Below are 17554 nucleotides of genomic sequence, written 5' to 3'. Positions count from 1 at the left end.
AGGATTATATTTAAAGTATTGACTTAAGAAAAATTTTCATGTGTTTTTTTAAAATTCTTGGACCTTCCCTCATGAAGTCAGCTGGACATTTTGAGCTCAAATCTCAGGAAGCGATATTACAAATGAAACAAGATTATAAAAGAAAATTTCCTTGTGATTTCTTTGTTTCAACAGCAAAAGTTTAAGGCGAATGTAAATGACTCAAGAACAGATGAAAAGCATAAGGACAAAACTAGATAAAAGCAGCTGTTTTTATCCTTCTCCCAATCTCCCAGCCTTAGTGAGGAAATAATTATATTTGTTTTGTGAAGAGAAAAAGACTTGAAAAGGAAGTTATGAGGTCGTAGGTGAGTTTCTCTTAAAGAGTCCTATACATGCTTCCTCGGGGTGCAGGTGGCAAGATTTCCCAGCTATGCTTTTATGTTTGAAAACACAGATGGGAACTGTGCCTCAGCGTGTCATGGGCGTTGTAGGCATAGGATGGTATGAAGACCCCAGGATGGAAAATGGCTCACTGTGTCCTGAGAGAGCCTTTCAAGAATGTATGAGATCCCATGTGTTGTAGAAACAGCAAAATCATCATGTAAACCCTGGAGTGGTGTGAAAGATACAGAGAAATCTGTATATTGAGAACAGGAATAAGAGATAACTCAGGGACAACTTTCATGCACTGATGACAGAGATTAGTTGGGTTGATGGACATATCACAAATGTTATCAATCAAATCCCACCATCCCTTTTTTTAATGTCACAAAATGAATTATATAACATCTGTTCTCTAAGAGGCTATTTTATTAGAATTAAATTCAAGGTGCACTTGTTTCATTTTTACAATCACACTGCATTTCCATATTTTTGCGGCTCTTTTCACTGCACTGGAACAATCAGGGAGGTGAAACAGGAAAGGAATAAACTCCCCAAGGATATCCTTGCACTTTTCATTATTTGGGATCTCAGAACAGCAGAACACAGCGGATCCTGAAACATAGAAGTGTAATAATAAAGCCATTAAATTCCTTGAGAAACAGTGATGTCAGCAAAGCAATTACATACTGTATTGAAAAACTGAGTTGCCTATCCCCACCCCACTCCACCTTCATCTAGTTTACCTATAAGAAATATAGGATGGGGTGAAAACAGGACTCGAACTCAGCTATAACAGGAAGACCCCAGCTTTGAGCACCATTCCTTCTGGCTACATAATCACAAAGACATCCAAACCCTCTGCTACAGCTTCTGATCAGCTTCCATCAATCCTAGAATCTAATCCCATGTCTAATTAGGGAAGAATAAATGGGTTCCTTAGTTCCTTTCTGTTTGTAGTGTGTCTACTACCTGCTAGATCCATTCCCCTCCTCTATTATTTGTTTCTATAATTTTAGATGAGTTTTCTTGACTCTTCATTCTTGATGTAAATGGGCTGACATGCTAGGTCTAAACCAACAAGGTATATAGCAGGCTAAAATTTAAATGCCTATCTTAAAATAAAAAGAAATCATAAAACAAGCAAACGGTATAGGTAGAGAAGTGGGGGGAGACTAGGAAAGAGAGATGTTCTTAAGAACCAGAATTAGAAAGTCAAAGAATTCATCACAGAAGTAATTCCTCATTTACTCCTTGTTACTTGCTCTCCACTGTCTCCAGCACTCAGGACAGTCCTGGCAAAGAGTGTACCATCACTCAATATGCATTGAGTATATAAATGAACACACTGAATAAACACTTCATCCCTAAAGGTATGCTAGCTGGAGCAGATTGACATTTGTCAAGAAATGATGTAGAAAGGCTTTGTGCCCTGGGTAGAGTCTGAACCTTTGCCTCGAAGATCCTTGTAAGATTTTATCATGCCAGTAATGTCAACTCATTTATTCTAGATCATTTCTCTAACCAGAAAACTATTGCATAATTGACCACTGTGGAGTAGACTGGTGCTTAGTGTTATACCGACTTCTCAAACATTTCTTTGAGATAGGTTAATACAGGTCTTTCCCAAAGAGGAACTTGCAGATAAAACCTTTTCTTATCCTTGTGACAACAGGAAATAGGATACAGTATATGAAAGAAGGTCTTCAAGTAGCCATCTTTTTTTCACAAAACCACTTAGGAATGTTTGAAAAGTCATTTTTTCTGTGAGTTCAGGGTAAAGAAGTTCATCAAAGAAAACACTCACGTTTTTCCAGCATGATACAACTTGAAAGCTTTGTGGAGCTGGTCAAAAGGCAACTGATGGGTTATTAATGGATCTATATTAATTTTATTTTGTAGGTAAGCAGTCACTAGTTGGGGAAAACAGTCTTTAGTTTTATAATCTGCAAAATAAAAAGGCTATTGTAATAAGATTTGAGAAATATCAAACTAACCAAAAGAAAAATAAGTAAGTTGTGGAGATGGGTAAAGTATTCTGAAAATTTGCCATTGATGAATTCATTTGTACATCAGAAGTTGTTGGCTTTTGTTGCTAAGTGTGGCTGCTCCAGACAGTTCTGTTACCTAGAACACCTTTGGAAAAAAAATTGGGTTGATATTCACATGTTATTGGGTTAAAAACTAATTAAAAATAAAGTAGAGTCTCCAGCCCACCTCCGGGGTTTAACATTATACAATGATTTCCTCATCTCTCTATTCACACACATTGAGATGGCATGGGAACTTTTGATCAGAGCAATGGATGGAGATGGGAATATTAATTAAGTAAAGCTATTGGTCAGTACTGCTCAGAAATAAGGGCTCCTATGGAAAGACAAATATCAGTGCCAAATACCAAGTTGGTGCCTGTAATTATCCAGAAAGCCTCGCTGTTAAAATAGCACAACAAACTTTGAGTCCACCAGTGCAGAACTGAACTTAGCTGGATTATTCCAAACACTGGGGAAACCCAGAAACTATTTTGTAGGAAAACCCAGAAACTATTTAAAATTTTTTATTTAAATGTAAAAAAAAACAAAAAACAAAAACCTATTTAATTAAATTAACTAATCTGCAAAGTATACCAATTCATTGGAGAAGTCTTTGAAAACTTATACCATTATAGGGCTGTTTCCCAAAGGAGAAAATTTTTGAATTACGTTTCTACAAAGTTGAAAGAGATTTTGTGAAAGCAAAAACAACTGACTTACCTCCTAAACACACACCCTTCAGTGTCCGACCAGTGGAAACTGTTTGAGCAGAAAGGGAAAACTTTGAATTTGGTGGAGACACTCCAGTGATTATGCAGACACCATGGCTCACATGGCAGGAGTCCCAAGCAGCAACCTGATAATGAAAATAATGACCATGAGTAGATGCCCACACATAAGGAACAACTATCTGCAGTGTTGGAAGGAATTGTGGAGTTCCTAGATTTCAGACCTCTTCCTAGGCAGATGCTACTTACTTTGAGCTCAGCTTCAACGCTGCCAGTGAGGGAATCTCATTAGAGAACCAGTAGAGTTTAGTGGTGGAGAAGGCAATGGCACCCCACTCCAGTACTCTTGCCTGGAAAATCCCGTGGACGGAGGAGCCAGGTAGGCTGCTGTCTATGGGGTCGCACAGAGTCAGACACGACTGAGCGAGTTCACTTTCACTTTTCACTTTCATGTATTGGAGAAGGAAATGGCAACCCACTCCAGTGTTCTTGCCTGGAGAATCCCAGGGACGGGGGAGCCTGGTGGGCTGCCGTCTATGGGGTCGCACAGAGTCAGACACAACTGAAGCGACTTAGCAGCAGCAGCAGCAGCAGAGTTTAGTGGTAAAGAGCACAGACCCTGCCGCAGTGTGACTTTGGGCAAGTTACTTAACCTCCCTATGTCTGTTTATTTGTAAAAAGAAGAAGAATACCAACTATGTCATAGATTTGTTACAAGGCTTAAGTTTTAAGTTACAAGGCTTAAGATTAAAACATTTAGAACGTTATCTGGCACAAAGTACTGTGTGTTTATTTAATAAAATTACCCGCCACCTCAAAGACCACACATACTATTATTCTTTGCCTGACCTTCTCACTTGTATAACTCTGTTCAGTTCAGTTATATTTAATAAAAACAAATATATATACATATGTGTGTGTGAAGCTTCATTTAAAAAAACCCAGTTTTTTAAGGGTGTGGAGTATACTTCACGTCAATCTATTTTGCTTCCTTTTCTGGTTCTTAACCTTCTATCTCGCCCCTTCCTGCATTTTGCCTATGTCTCTTTCCTGTTACATCACTGCATCTACTTCCTTCACCCTTTAACCATGTACATTAGATACACGCTGAAGTGAATCAAATGCCTACTTCTTTCCTCTACCCTGTCAGTTCTGAGTCTAGGGTCTACCTTATTCTCCCTGAACTTAACATACTGGTGCATAGGCTCATTTTTCAAATAATGAATGGTTCTGATACAGAACACACATGAATATCATATGTGAATTACATAATGTTGATACTTAAATATAAAAACATGTTCGTGGACAAAGAGCTAGGACTACAGGAAAGGAAACAGTGCTTGTTTAAACTTCATATATTATAGTGTCATATCTTTAAAGTATATATTGCTTTTATTTTTAAGATGGATATTTTACAGTGACTATACATTCCATTTTTAGGTCTCGGGTCCACAGGTCCAAAACATATGTTCAGGGGAGTTTTATACTTAGTGTGTCCCCACTCGCTAAGCAAGCATCTATAGACACAATTCGTTTTACTGTGCTTTGCATTTTTCAGATATTATGTTTTTTACAGATTGAAGGTTTGTGGCAACCCTGTGTTGAGTAAGTCTATCAGCACATTTTTTCCAACAGCATTTGCTTCCTTTTTGTCTGTGTCACATTTGGTAATTCTCACAGTATCTCAAACATTTTCACTATTATTATATTTCTTATTGTGATATGTAATCAGTGATCTCTCTTACTATTACAAAAAGATATATTGTAAAGTAAAACAATAAATAAATAAAACAGATTAAAAAAACAAAAAGACAATGACTCTCACTGAAGGCTCAGATGATTAGCATATTTTAGCAATTAAGTATTTTAAAATTAAGGTGTGTACATTGTTTTTTCTTAGACAAAATGCTATTGCATACTAATAGACTACAGTATAGTATAAGTGTAATTTTTATATGTGGTGGAAAACCAAAAAATTACTTGACTAACTTTATTACAATATTCACTTAATTGTGCTGGTCTGCTTCTACTCACTGTGACCCACACCCACACACCATGGTTTCTGCGAGTCCGATGGCCTCAAAGGCAAAGTCAACACCGGTGCCTGTCATTTCCTTGACTGCCTCCTGGACGGGCTTCTTGAGATTTGAAGGGTTGAGACAATCTGTGACCCCTAATGCTCGTGCCCGAGGAAATTTTTCCTCATTGATATCAACTCCAATGATTCTAGAAGCACCAGAAGCTTTACAGCCCATGACAATAGCTGAGCCGATTCCTCCAAGTCCAAAGACCACACAGGTAGAACCAGGAGTGACCTACAAATTCACAAGTCATGTGTGTGTTAGGAATCAAATCTGGACACTTGTATAATTAAGAAAACAAACAAAAACCACCATTGAGGCTTTTGGAACTACTGACCCCAGTTGAAACATTTGGACTGTTTTGGTCTTGTTTTTATGTTTTCTCGGCAGATCACTATAACATACTAATACAGCTGTTTTCCTCACCTTGGCCGAGTGAACAGCAGCCCCATATCCTGTAGGCACCTCACAGCTTATGACACAAATCTTATCCATGGGAGCAGCAGCATCAATTTTTACCACCGAAATCTCAGGCACAACAGTATATTCGGAGAATGTACTTGTGCGGAAAGAATGATAGATCTTTTCTCCTTTGCAGGTGAACCTGCTTGTGCCATCCAGCATTAATCCGGAAGAGGGTAGAATGCTGTTCAGCAGTGACACAGACAGGCACAGCATCGACCCAGACACACAGAGTTGTAAAGAGAGAAATGAACACCTTTAGCTCCAGGTCAGTGCTTGCACAATATAAGCGATTTAATAAAAAGTGACAAGATAAACAAAAGATGGAGAAATCTACTAACTCTTGCTTCTCACAGAAGTTTCCCTTGGGATTCAAGCAGGCACTGCATTCTCTACACTGTGGAACAATGAGTGTGAGGACTTTATCTCCTATATATAGGAAAAAAACAAAACAAAAACATTAGTTTAAAATATTATTGAAACACAACAGTGCAGTGATAAAAATTTTATTGAATGATTTGATAACTTGCTGTGGACAGATTATGACAAGTATAACATACCCCATAGCTATTTTGGAGGAAAAATCCTATAACCTGGTTTCAGAAATTCCATTATTATTTTGGGCAAATGATGGAAATATGGGGATATTCCTTGCTGGATAGATAATTGTAGGTCTGCTTTTACTCTGGAAATAAATAAAACTGGGAATGACCCTTAGAGATGTCATCTACTCTAACCTTTTGGTTTTCCTTTGAGAGATTTAAGTCTGCAGCGGTTGTTACCTGCCTGAAGCTGGATAGCAGCAGAAACCTTTCTATGGAGCCTGCTTGCCCCACGATGGCACAGGGACCCACAGCAGGTCTGTGACATGTTTTCTTCAGGGGACTGTGGTTCAGGATATTCTCAGTTCTAAGAGTAAAATGAATAGGTTTCTTTCTGCAGAGAGAGGCTGCTTCTGGAGCGCTTACTACAGAGGGTGGTTTTTAGGTTGCACAGTTTTAGAGTGCATACTGATTATGTGTGGGTCCAAAATTTAACCCTCCTGGGACCTAGGGTTACAGGCTGGGAAGGTGAAGAGAATTAATGAACACAGTCATCACAGACTTATAAAACTGTACAAAGCCTTGTCAAAGGTCTACTACCTTGTCCCTAAACATGTGTATGGTTCTTACATGTATTTGTAATCTTTTAAAAATCTCTTTGAGTTTATGAGACTTCCCTGGTGGTCCAGTGGCTAAGACTCCACACTTTCAATGCAGACAGTCGTGGTCAGATTTGATCCCTGGTCAGGGAACTAGATCCCCCACGCCACAACTAAAAATCCTCCATGCCACAGCTAAGACCCGGTGCAGCCAGATAAATAATTATTTTAAAAAGTCTCTTGTAAGTTTAGATAAGGAACATCTTAACTTCACTGGCCCTAAAAAATTCCAAAGATACTGGATCTCAAATTCAGGAGAAGCTCAAATTCTGCTGCCTTATCCTGTCCCTCAAATATTCATCATTTTCCACAAAACTTTCACTGGGATTTGTTTAGTTAAAGAGGAGTTAGCTCACTAACTATTGGCATTATCTTCTTGGCGATGTGGAGAAGACTGTGTCTTTTTACTTCTGTCCCTCCTCCTAGGCCTAGTGTCAATGCATGGCAGGTACTCCATCATTGTTTGCAAAATGAATACCCTGACGATAGCTTTGTCAATGTCCTGACCACATGCCCTTTCTTAAATCTCATTGTGTGCCTGGTTCCAAGCTGTGAGGTTCTGTGGACTCTTCACATGTGTGATTCCTCTTATTTACTCTGACCATTTCAGATGTGCCAAGAATGGCTGTGTCAAGGTCCCTTGCGATATGCCTGGGGAAGAGTGTTTACTTATTTGATTCTTTGAAATATCATTATCATCCTGTCAACAAAGTTCTATTAATACATTCTACTTGATCAGAACATTCATTCGTCAAACATTCAATGCATTCCAAACCTGAACAGGCACTATGCTAAGTATGTGGGGGACACTATATATATATATATATAGAGAGAGAGAGAGAGAGAGAGAGAGAGAGAGAGCTGTCCCTCAAAAAACAAGCCAGTGGAACTACATTGGACTAAAAGACTCAGGCACGGCTAAGGAAACTATATAAACAAAATGAAAAGGCATGCCTACTGAATGGGAGAAGATATTTGCAAGCAATATATCTGATAAGGGACTTTCCTGGTGGCCAAGATGATAAAGCATCTGCCTACAGTGCGGGAGACCTGGGTTCGATCCCTGGGTCGAGAATATCCGATCCTCTGGAGAAGGAAGTGGCAACTCACTCCAGTACTCTTGCCTGGAAAATCCCATGGACAGAGGAGCCTGGTGGGCTACAGTCCACAGGGTCACAAAGAGTCAGACACGACTGAATGACTTCACTCTCTGATAAGGGGCTTATATACAATATTTGGGCTTCCCTGATGGCTCAGATGGTAAAGAATCTGCCTGCAATGCAGGAGAACCAAGTTCCATCCCTGGGTTGGGAAGATCCCCTGAAGAAGAGAATGGTTATCCACTCCAGTATTCTTGCCTGGAGAATTCCATGGACAGAGGAGCCTGGAGGGCTATTGTCCAAGGGGTTGAAAAGAGTTGGACATGACAACGTAATAACACACACACGCAATATATTCAATAAGCTTATACAACAATGAACTTAACATCAGGAAAACAAGTGACCTGATTTAAAAAATGGACAGAGAACCTGAAGAGACATTTTCCCAGAGAAGGCATATACAGATGGCCAACAGACACACGAAAAAGTGCTGAACGTTACCACTCATCAGGGAAAAGCAAATTAAAACCACAGTGAGATACCACCTCACACCTGTCAGAATGACTACTATCAAAAAGACAACAAATAAGTGTTGGTGAGGATGTGGAGAAAAGGGAGCCCTCATGCACTGTTAGTAGGAATGTAAATTGGTGCAGAAACTATGGAAAACAATGTGGAGGTTCCTCAAAAAATTAAAAATAGAATTTCCATGTGATCCAGCAATTTCACTCTTGGGTATTTACTCAAAGAAAACAATTAATTCAAAAAGATACATGAACACCAAGACTTACTGTAGCATTATTTGTAATAGCCAAGGTATCAAAGCAACTTAAGTGCCCACTGATTGACAAATAGATAAAGATGTGGAGTGTATATATACTATGCATATGTGTGCGTGTATATATATATATATACACACACATATATATACATACACCCAGGGGAATATTATTCAGCTATAAAAAATGAAATCTTGTCTTGTGTAATAACATGGATAAATTTAGAGGGTGTTATGCTAAATGCTGTTGTCCCAGGTGATGCAACGGTAAAGAATGTGCCTACTGATTTAAGAGGTACAAGAGACACAGGTTTGATCCCTGGGTCGGGAAGATTCTCTGGAGGAGGAAATGGCAACCTGCTCCAGTATTCTTGCCTGGAAAACTCCATGGACAGAGGAGTCTGGCAGGCTACAGTCCACAGGGTCACAAAGAGTCAGATACTACTGAGTGAATGAGCACACACAGGCAGGCTAAGTGAAAGAAGTCTGACAGAGAAAAGCAAATACCATGTCATCTCACATATATGTGCAATCTAAAACACAAAACAAAACAAGATGAAAACAGATTCATAGATGCAGAGAGGTTGCCAGAGGGGAGGGAATGAGAGGACAAAAGAGGTGATGGGGATTAAGAAGTACAGATCTCAAGTTATGAAATAAATAAGCTGTGGGGCTGTAATATACCAGTATAAGCAATATGACCAGTAATACTGAAATAACTTTTTTGGGGGTAGATGATTACTAGACTTATCATGGCAATCATTTCATAATGTCTGCAAATATCTAACCACTCTGCAACACACCTGAAACTAGCATTATATGCATACACACACACACACACACAAAGAATGTTCAAACTACCGTACAATTGTACTCATCTCACACACTAGCAAAGTAATGTTCAAAATTCTCCAAGCCACGCTTCAATAGTGCATGAACCATGAACTTCCAGATGTTCAAGCTGGATTTAGAAAAGGCTGAGGAACCAGAGATCAAAATGCCAACATTTGTTGGATTATAGAAAAAGCAAGAGAATTCCAGGAAAACATCTACTTCTGCTTTATTGACTATGCCAAAACCTTTGACTGTATAGATCACAAGAAACTGTGTGAAATTCTTAGAGAGATGGGAATACCAAACTACCTTACCTGCCTCCTGAGAAATCTGTATGCAGGTCAGGAAGCAACAGTTAGAACTGGACATGGAATAACGGACTGGTTCCAAATCAGGAAAGAAGTACATCAAGGCTGTATATTGTCACCCTGCTTATTTAATTTAAATGCAGAGTACATCATGTGAAATGCCAGGTTGGATGAAGCACAAGCTGGAATCAAGATGCCGGGAGAAATATAAATAACCTCAGATACACAGATGATTCCACCCTTATGGCAGAAAGTGAAGAGGAACTAAAGAGCCTCTTAATGACAGAGAAAGAGAAAAATGAAAAAAGCGGACTTAAAGCTCAGAATTCCAAAACTCAGATCATGGCATCTGGTCCCATCATTTCTTGACAAATAGGTGGAGAAACAATGGAAATAGTGACAGACTTTATTTTCTTGGGCTCCAAAATCACTGCAAATGGTGACTGCAGCCATGAAATTAAAAGATGCTTGCTCCTTGGAAGAAACGCTCTGACCCATCTCGACAGCATATTAAAAAGCAGAGACATTACTTTGTCAACAAAGGTCCATCTAGTCAAGGCTATGGTTTTTCCAGTAGTCACATATGGATGTGATAGTTGGGCTATAAGGAAAGTTGAGTGCCAAAGAATTGATGCTTTTGAACTGTGGTGTTGGAGAAGACTCTTGAGAGTTCCTTGGACTGCAAGGAGATCAAACCAATCAATCCTAAAGGAAATCAGTCCCAAATATTCATTGGAAAACTGATGCTGAAGCTGTGGCCAATACTTTGGCCACCTAATGCAAAGAACTGACTCATTGGATAAGCCCCTGATGATGGGAAAGATTGAAGGAAAGAGGAGAAGGGGACATCAGAAGATGACATGGTTGGATGGCAGAGGATGAAATGGTTGGATGGCATGAATTCGATGGACATGAATTTGAGCAAGCTCTGGGAGTTGGAGATGGACAGGGAAGCCTGGAGTGCTGTAGGCCATGGAGTCCCAAAATATTAGACACGACTGAGCGACTGAACTGAACTGATAGGATCTTAATTCCCCAATCAGGCATTGAACCCAGGCTGTTGGCAGGACAGCATGGAGTCCTAACCACTGGACTGCTAAGGAATTCTTTTAGCATAGTATTGTGTGTGTGTGTCAACTGTATTTCAATAAAAAAGGAAACGGTGAATTCTTCTGCAGTTATGTCAGAATAAATTAACTTGCCAGATTATAAAATTTCCCTTTCTGCTGACAAATAATTCATTAGAAAAAAGTTTTCGCTGACATATATTTGACAAACAAAATCGTAAGTTTATATTGATTTGATACATTTATATTGCAATATGATTGCCATTTTCATATTAGCTAACACTTCTATTGTGTCATGTAATTATAATTTCTTTTAGTTTCAGTAACAATTAAAATCTAGTTACTTAGAAAGTTTAATGTTTATAATATAGTTTTATTATCTATTTGAAAAATAAAGAAGCAGCCCCTGCTCCTAAGGAGATTTTAATCTACTTAAAAGTACACTGGTCCTATGGCTGTGGCTTAGCTCAGCCACTGCTACTCTGGATTGCTAGCACTGGCAGCAGAAAAACTGTGTGACTCTTGTAATCACTGGATATATTTATTACCACAATATGTGATTAGGTAAAACAATTTAGAGGCAAATCAACTTATTTCTCCTGTAAATATGTCAATACATTTTGGTGGTGGGTTGTTTGTGCAGAGGTTTTTGTGGCCCATTTCCTACCTGGTTTCACTGAGCTCACTCCTTCGCCAATACTCTCCACAAGTCCAGCTCCTTCATGGCCTGGGATGAAGGGATACTTCAGTGGGATTATTCCTTTTATAGCATGATCGTCAGAACCACAGATCCCTGTAGATATCATCTGGGTAAGAATTAAGGGGCAAGGATAAATTAGTTTGGAATTTTTCTTCTGTCTGAGACTTATTATGAATAATTTTTTTTACATGAATGACCTCATTTGATCCCTATAATAATATTCAGAGAAACACAGGGCAGGTCTGCTGCTAAGTCGCTTCAGTCGTGTCCGACTCTGTGCGACCCCAGAGACGGCAGCCCACCAGGTTCCCCCGTCCCTGGGATTCTCCAGGCAAGAACACTGGAGTGGGTTGCCGTTTCCTTCTCCAATGCATGAAAGTGAAAAGTGGAAGTGAAGTCGCCCAGTTGTGTCTGACTCTGTGCGACCCCATAGACTGCAGCCCACCAGGCTCCTCTGTCCATTGGATTTGCCAGGCAAGAGTACTGGAGTGGGTTGCCATTGCCTTCTAATTACCCCTAATTTAAAGATGTGGAAAGGAAGACTCAAAGACTTAAAATGACTCACCCACTCTCATGGTGCATGTTCAGATCTGGAAATAAACTAGGCTTTTTGAAATCTACTCTGTACACCTTATGTCATCAACTAGTTTTGCAATACGAGAGTCTGTTCTATCCAATGAAGGATTTTTGACCACGTATCCATAGCACCACCATTGAGAAACCCAAAATTTTAAACCCTGTATTGTGGAATGTTTTCCCAGTCCTCTGGGAAAATAGATTTTAAACTAGCATATTGAAAACATTAAGTTAATAATATAAAATGTGTTTAACTGTTGCAAAATTTAATTGGCATTGAGAAGTTTTAAACCTTCTCAGTTAATAGCCTAAGTTTTCTTGTCTGTGGATAGACTCAATCCACTTATATTGATCATAGAAGTGAAACATTTCCTGTACCATAGCCTCTGTATTACTCCTCTGCCAGGAATTCATCCAGAAAGCATACAGGCAGGGATACTGACTAGTTGTTTCAGTATCAGTAGTGGGAGTGCGGGAACACTGGGAACAGCTTTGATACATGAAATAAGATTTCCTTACACTTGCCTTCACAAGTTCAAAGATTTAAATTTACCTTAATACGAACTTCCCCAGCCTTTGGTGGCTCAACCTGCACTTCCTCAAGTGAAAGAGAAGAGTTTGTTTTCCAGGCAATGGCTGCCAGGCATGTGATTGTCTGTTGATACAAGGACAATAAGATGACATCATTTAGCGATAACATTTAACTTCTGATCATACAAATGACACTTACTTGCTATAATTTGTAACAATAAGAAAATCACACACAAAAAGAAAAGAGATCATTGCAATTTCAGACATAAGCTGGTAAAATTTTAGCATATTTCTTTTGAGTCTCTTAAAATATTTTTATACAGTAGAGATCATGTCATATAAGCAGTTTTGTGTTTTAGGGTTTTTTGTTTGTTTTGTTTTAGCCAGTGAAAGCCACCATATATTGAACATTTACTGTTTGCTTGTTCTAAAATGTTTTCTTGTGATTTCAAAATGCTTTATAATTTTAAATAGCTGTTTTATATTTCATCATTTGAATATATCCAAATATTCTTAATCAGCAACTAAATCATTTCCATTGTTTTGACTATTATAATATATATTGTTTATAATTTTGACTTGCCTGGTTCCCTTAAGCAAGAATTACTAGGGGAAGGATAGAGACATGGTTAGAGTGAAACTGATTTCTAAGTAATTCTACAGAAGATTTGAATGATTTTGCACAACTCCTAGAACTGTAAAACAGTATCTGTCATCATTTTTCCCACTCATTAGCATTGACTGTACTCATTAAAAACAAAGTGACTGTCAGAAAAAGCTATTTCTTTTTATTAGTATTTTTTAATTTTAAGAATGTTGAAACTTTTTATGTTTATGTGAGTTATACATATTTTCTTCTTTTTGTGGAATGTTTGGTCCTATATTTTATGTAAGTATCCACTGGCATCTTGGTATTTTTTTACTATCATTTGACCTATTTGTGCATTAAATGAGTGACTGGTTGTCCACTATCTTGTCATACATGATTTTTCCTTCTTGATTTTCGACCTTTAATTTTTTATGAAGCTATATGTGCATATACACGACTGAGCAACTGAACTGAACTGAACACACATTAACATTTTGATTCATAAAAGTATGTTTTCCTTTATTATTTAGTCCATTTCCATGGTTTGAGAATTCTCTCCATTGTTGATGTTGTTCAGTCACTCAGTCGTGTCTGGCTCTTTGCGACCATTTGAACGACAGTGCACCAGGCTTCCCTGTCCTTCACTTTCTCTCCATATAAAGACCAAATAAATATTTGTTACCCTCTTTCTGACCTAAATCAAATCCCTTATGATTATACAGTGGAAGTGAGAAATAGATTTAAGGGCCGAGATCTGATAGATAGAGTGCCTGATGAACTATGGAATGAGGTTCGTGACATTGTACAGGAGACAGGCATCAAGACCATCCCCATGGAAAAGAAATGCAAAAAAGCAAAATGGCTGTCTGGGGAGGCCCTACAAATAGCTGTGAAAAGAAGAGACGTGAAAAGCAAAGGAGAAAAGGAATGATATAAGCATCTGAATGCAGAGTTCCAAAGAATAGCAAGAAGAGATAAGAAAGCCTTCTTCAGCGATCAATGCAAAGAAATAGAGGAAAACAACAGAATGGGAAAGACTAGGGATCTCTTCAAGAAAATCAGAGATACCAAAGGAACATTTCATGCAAAGATGAGCTCGATAAAGGACAGAAATGGTATGGACCTAACAAAAGCAGAAGATATTAAGAAGAGATGGCAAGAATACACAGAAGAACTGTACAAAAAAGATCTTCACGACCCAGATAATCACGATGGTGTGATCACTGACCTAGAGCCAGACATCCTGGAATGTGAAGTCAAGTGGGCCTTAGAAAGCATCACAAGGAACAAAGCTAGTGGAGGTGATGGAATTCCAGTTGAGCTATTCCAAATCTTGAAAGATGATGCTATGAAAGTGCTGCACTCAATATGCCAGCAAATTTGGAAAACTCAGCAGTGGCCACAGGACTGGAAAAGGTCAGTTTTCATTCCAATCCCAAAGAAAGGCAATGCCAAGAATGCTCAAACTACCACACAATTGCAGTCATCTCACAAGCTAGTAAAGTAATGGTCAAAATTCTCCAAGCCAGGCTTCAGCAATATGTGAACCGTGAACTTCCAGATGTTCAAGCTGGTTTTAGAAAAGGCAGAGGAACCAGAGATCAAATTGCCAACATCCTCTGGATCATGGAAAAAGCAAGAGAGTTCCAGAAAAACATCTATTTCTGCTTTATTGACTATGCCAAAAACTTTGACTGTATGGATCACAATAAACTGTGGAAAATTCTGAAAGAGATGAGAATACCAGACCACCTGACCTGCCTCTTGAGAAAATTATATGCAGGCAGGAAGCAACAGTTAGAACTGGACATGGAACAACACTGGTTCTAAATAGGAAAAGGAGTTCGTAAAGGCTGTATATTATCACCCTGCTTATGTAACATATGCAGAGTACATCATGAGAAACGTTGGACTTGAAGAAACACAAGCTGCAGTCAAGATTGCCAGGAGAAATATCAATAACCTCAGATGTGCAGATGACACCACCCTTATGGCAGAAAGTGAAGAGGAACTCAAAAGCCTCTTGATGAAAGTGAAAGTGGAGAGTGAAAAAGTTGGCTTAAAGCTCAATATTCAGAAAAGGAAGATCATGGCATCTGGTCCCATCACTTCATGGGAAATCGATGGGGAAACAGTGTCAGACTTTATTTTTGTGGGCTCCAAAATCACTGCAGATGGTGACTGCAGCCATGAAACTAAAAGACACTTACTCCTTGGAAGGAAAGTTATGTCCAACCTGGATAGCATATTCAAAAGCAGAGACATTACTTTGCCAACAAAGGTCCTGCTAGTCAAGGCTATGGTTTTTCCTGTGGTCATGTATGGATGTGAGAGTTGGACTGTGAAGAAGGCTGAGTGCTGAAGAATTGATGCTTTTGAACTGTGGTGTTGGAGAAGACTCTTGAGAGTCCCTTGGACTGCAAGGAGATCCAACCAGTCCATTCTGAAGGAGGTCAGCCCTGGGATTTCTTTGGAAGGAATGATGCTAAAGCTGAAACTCCAGTACTTTGGCCACCTCATGCGAAGAGTTGACTCATTGGAAAAGACTCTGATGCTGGGAGGGATTGGGGGCAGGAGGAGAAGGGGACAACAGAGGATGAGATGGCTGGATGGCATCACCGACTCGATGGACGTGAGTTTGAGTGAACTCCAGGAGTTGGTGATGGATAGGGAGGCCTGGCGTGCTGCAGTTCATGGGGTCGTGAAGAGGCGGACATGACTGAGTAACTGAACTGAACCCTCTTTCTAGATTTTTATAGTTTGATTTTAAAATATTTAACTCTTAAATCTACCTCAAATTATTTTGTGTAATATAAATTTATAGAATCTAAATGAATTGTCTCAGCATGAACTCTTGATGAATTTTTCTTTCATTTATTCTTAAATTAGCACCTTTACTATAGAAGTTCTTCAATTTACAAGTTTCTTTTTGGAAACATAAATTTGTCTTACTGTCTATTCTTGCACTGACACCTCAGTAAATAACTTTTTGATATTTTTTAATACCTGGTGGTACTAGAGCCCTTCATAACTTTACTGGTGTTTCATTTGCAAGTTTACTGCATTAGTAACTGTAAGACATTATGAGCTGAGTAAACTATGTCTTCAAAAAACTTAGAAATCAATCAAGGAGATAATACATGTCTTATAACACAAAGAAAAGGGGAAAATGCCACAAAAGAAGTTCAAATAAAAAAATAAAATTATATACTTTATGGAAAATGTCTTCTATTTCAGAAATGATACACACTCAAGGTAGAAACTTGGAAAACTCAGATAAGGGAAAAGGAGGGAAAACTTCAAGTCTAGTACCCAGCAATCAGCATTTTTAAGATTTTATAAACAGATTAATTAAAACATTTTTAAAAAATTTTTATTGGAGCATAATTGGTTTACAATATTGTGCTGGTTTCTGTCAAACATCAGCATGAATTAGCCACAAGTATACATATGTCCCTTCCCTCTTGAACCTCCCTCACATTTCCCACCCCGTCTCACACCGGTCAGAATGGCCATCATTAAGAAATCTACAAACAATAAATGCTGTTGAGGATGTGGACAAAATGAAGCATTGTTTTTAAGAGTATGACTCTGGAAGGAACATAACGTCTAGTACTAGGAAACTGAATAAGTAAATAAATAAAAACAGCACAATCATTTCCTTGGAATGAATTTCTTTGTTAAATGATAGGCACATATTTAAGGCATTTAGTACAACACTGTCAAACTATCAACCAGTAAGTTTCTATCAGTTTACTTTCCTAACAGTGGTGCATGAATTTCCATAGGGAGGAAAACATTGAGTATTATCCACAGAAATCTTTGATAAGCTGTCTGGAGAAAGTATCTTAGTTTTGTTTCAAAGTGCACTTTTTGGATAACTAATAAAGATGATATAGACCTATTTGAAAAGTAGCATTTACCTTTCCCAAGCTGTCCATGAGGAGTCTCTTGTTTTTCTCTATGTCTTATAATGTCCCAAAGAATATCACTTCTTTGAATCTGCTCCTGGGGAAACTGGACTATTTATGTGCTGAGAGTAATTAAAAATAATTACATAATGACACGACAACATCAGGAAACCAGAGAGGTGAACGGTTGGCAAATATGTGAAAGTGAAGGATAGCAAGGAATATGAGAGAATGATTCAGGAGTGTGTCAACAAGGATGCTCTATTGGGGAGAAGCAGTTTGAAGAGAAGCA

The 17554-nt window shown here is 38.6% G+C and overlaps 1 protein-coding gene across 2 annotated transcripts; it reads right to left on the bottom strand.

Annotated features, from left to right (window-relative positions):
* Window positions 1-774: 774 nt before the first annotated feature.
* On the bottom strand, window positions 775-17335 carry LOC523510 (alcohol dehydrogenase 6 (class V)). Of its 2 annotated transcripts, none has more exon segments than NM_001075843.1 (9): window positions 775-978; window positions 2171-2309; window positions 3117-3252; window positions 5179-5439; window positions 5632-5851; window positions 6009-6096; window positions 11623-11761; window positions 12785-12886; window positions 17275-17335. In NM_001075843.1, coding segments are annotated over 9 exon segments (1128 nt in total). In that variant the 5' UTR covers window positions 17293-17335; the 3' UTR covers window positions 775-953.
* Window positions 17336-17554: the final 219 nt, after the last annotated feature.

Source organism: Bos taurus, chromosome 6 (genome assembly GCF_002263795.3).
Source record: "Bos taurus isolate L1 Dominette 01449 registration number 42190680 breed Hereford chromosome 6, ARS-UCD2.0, whole genome shotgun sequence".
In the NCBI taxonomy this organism is placed as follows: domain Eukaryota; kingdom Metazoa; phylum Chordata; class Mammalia; order Artiodactyla; family Bovidae; genus Bos; species Bos taurus.
This window is presented reverse-complemented; position numbering and strand designations above follow the sequence as displayed.

Excerpts from the sequence above, each read along its gene's own strand:
- LOC523510 (XM_059887523.1), bottom strand. Across the intron at positions 6,097-11,622 it reads AGTGAGCTCAGTGAAACCAG|GAGATAAAGTCCTCACACTC; the intron begins GTAGGAAATGGG and ends TCCTATATATAG. Across the intron at positions 2,310-3,116 it reads GAAGGGTGTGTGTTTAGGAG|ATTATAAAACTAAAGACTGT; the intron begins GTAAGTCAGTTG and ends TTTATTTTGCAG.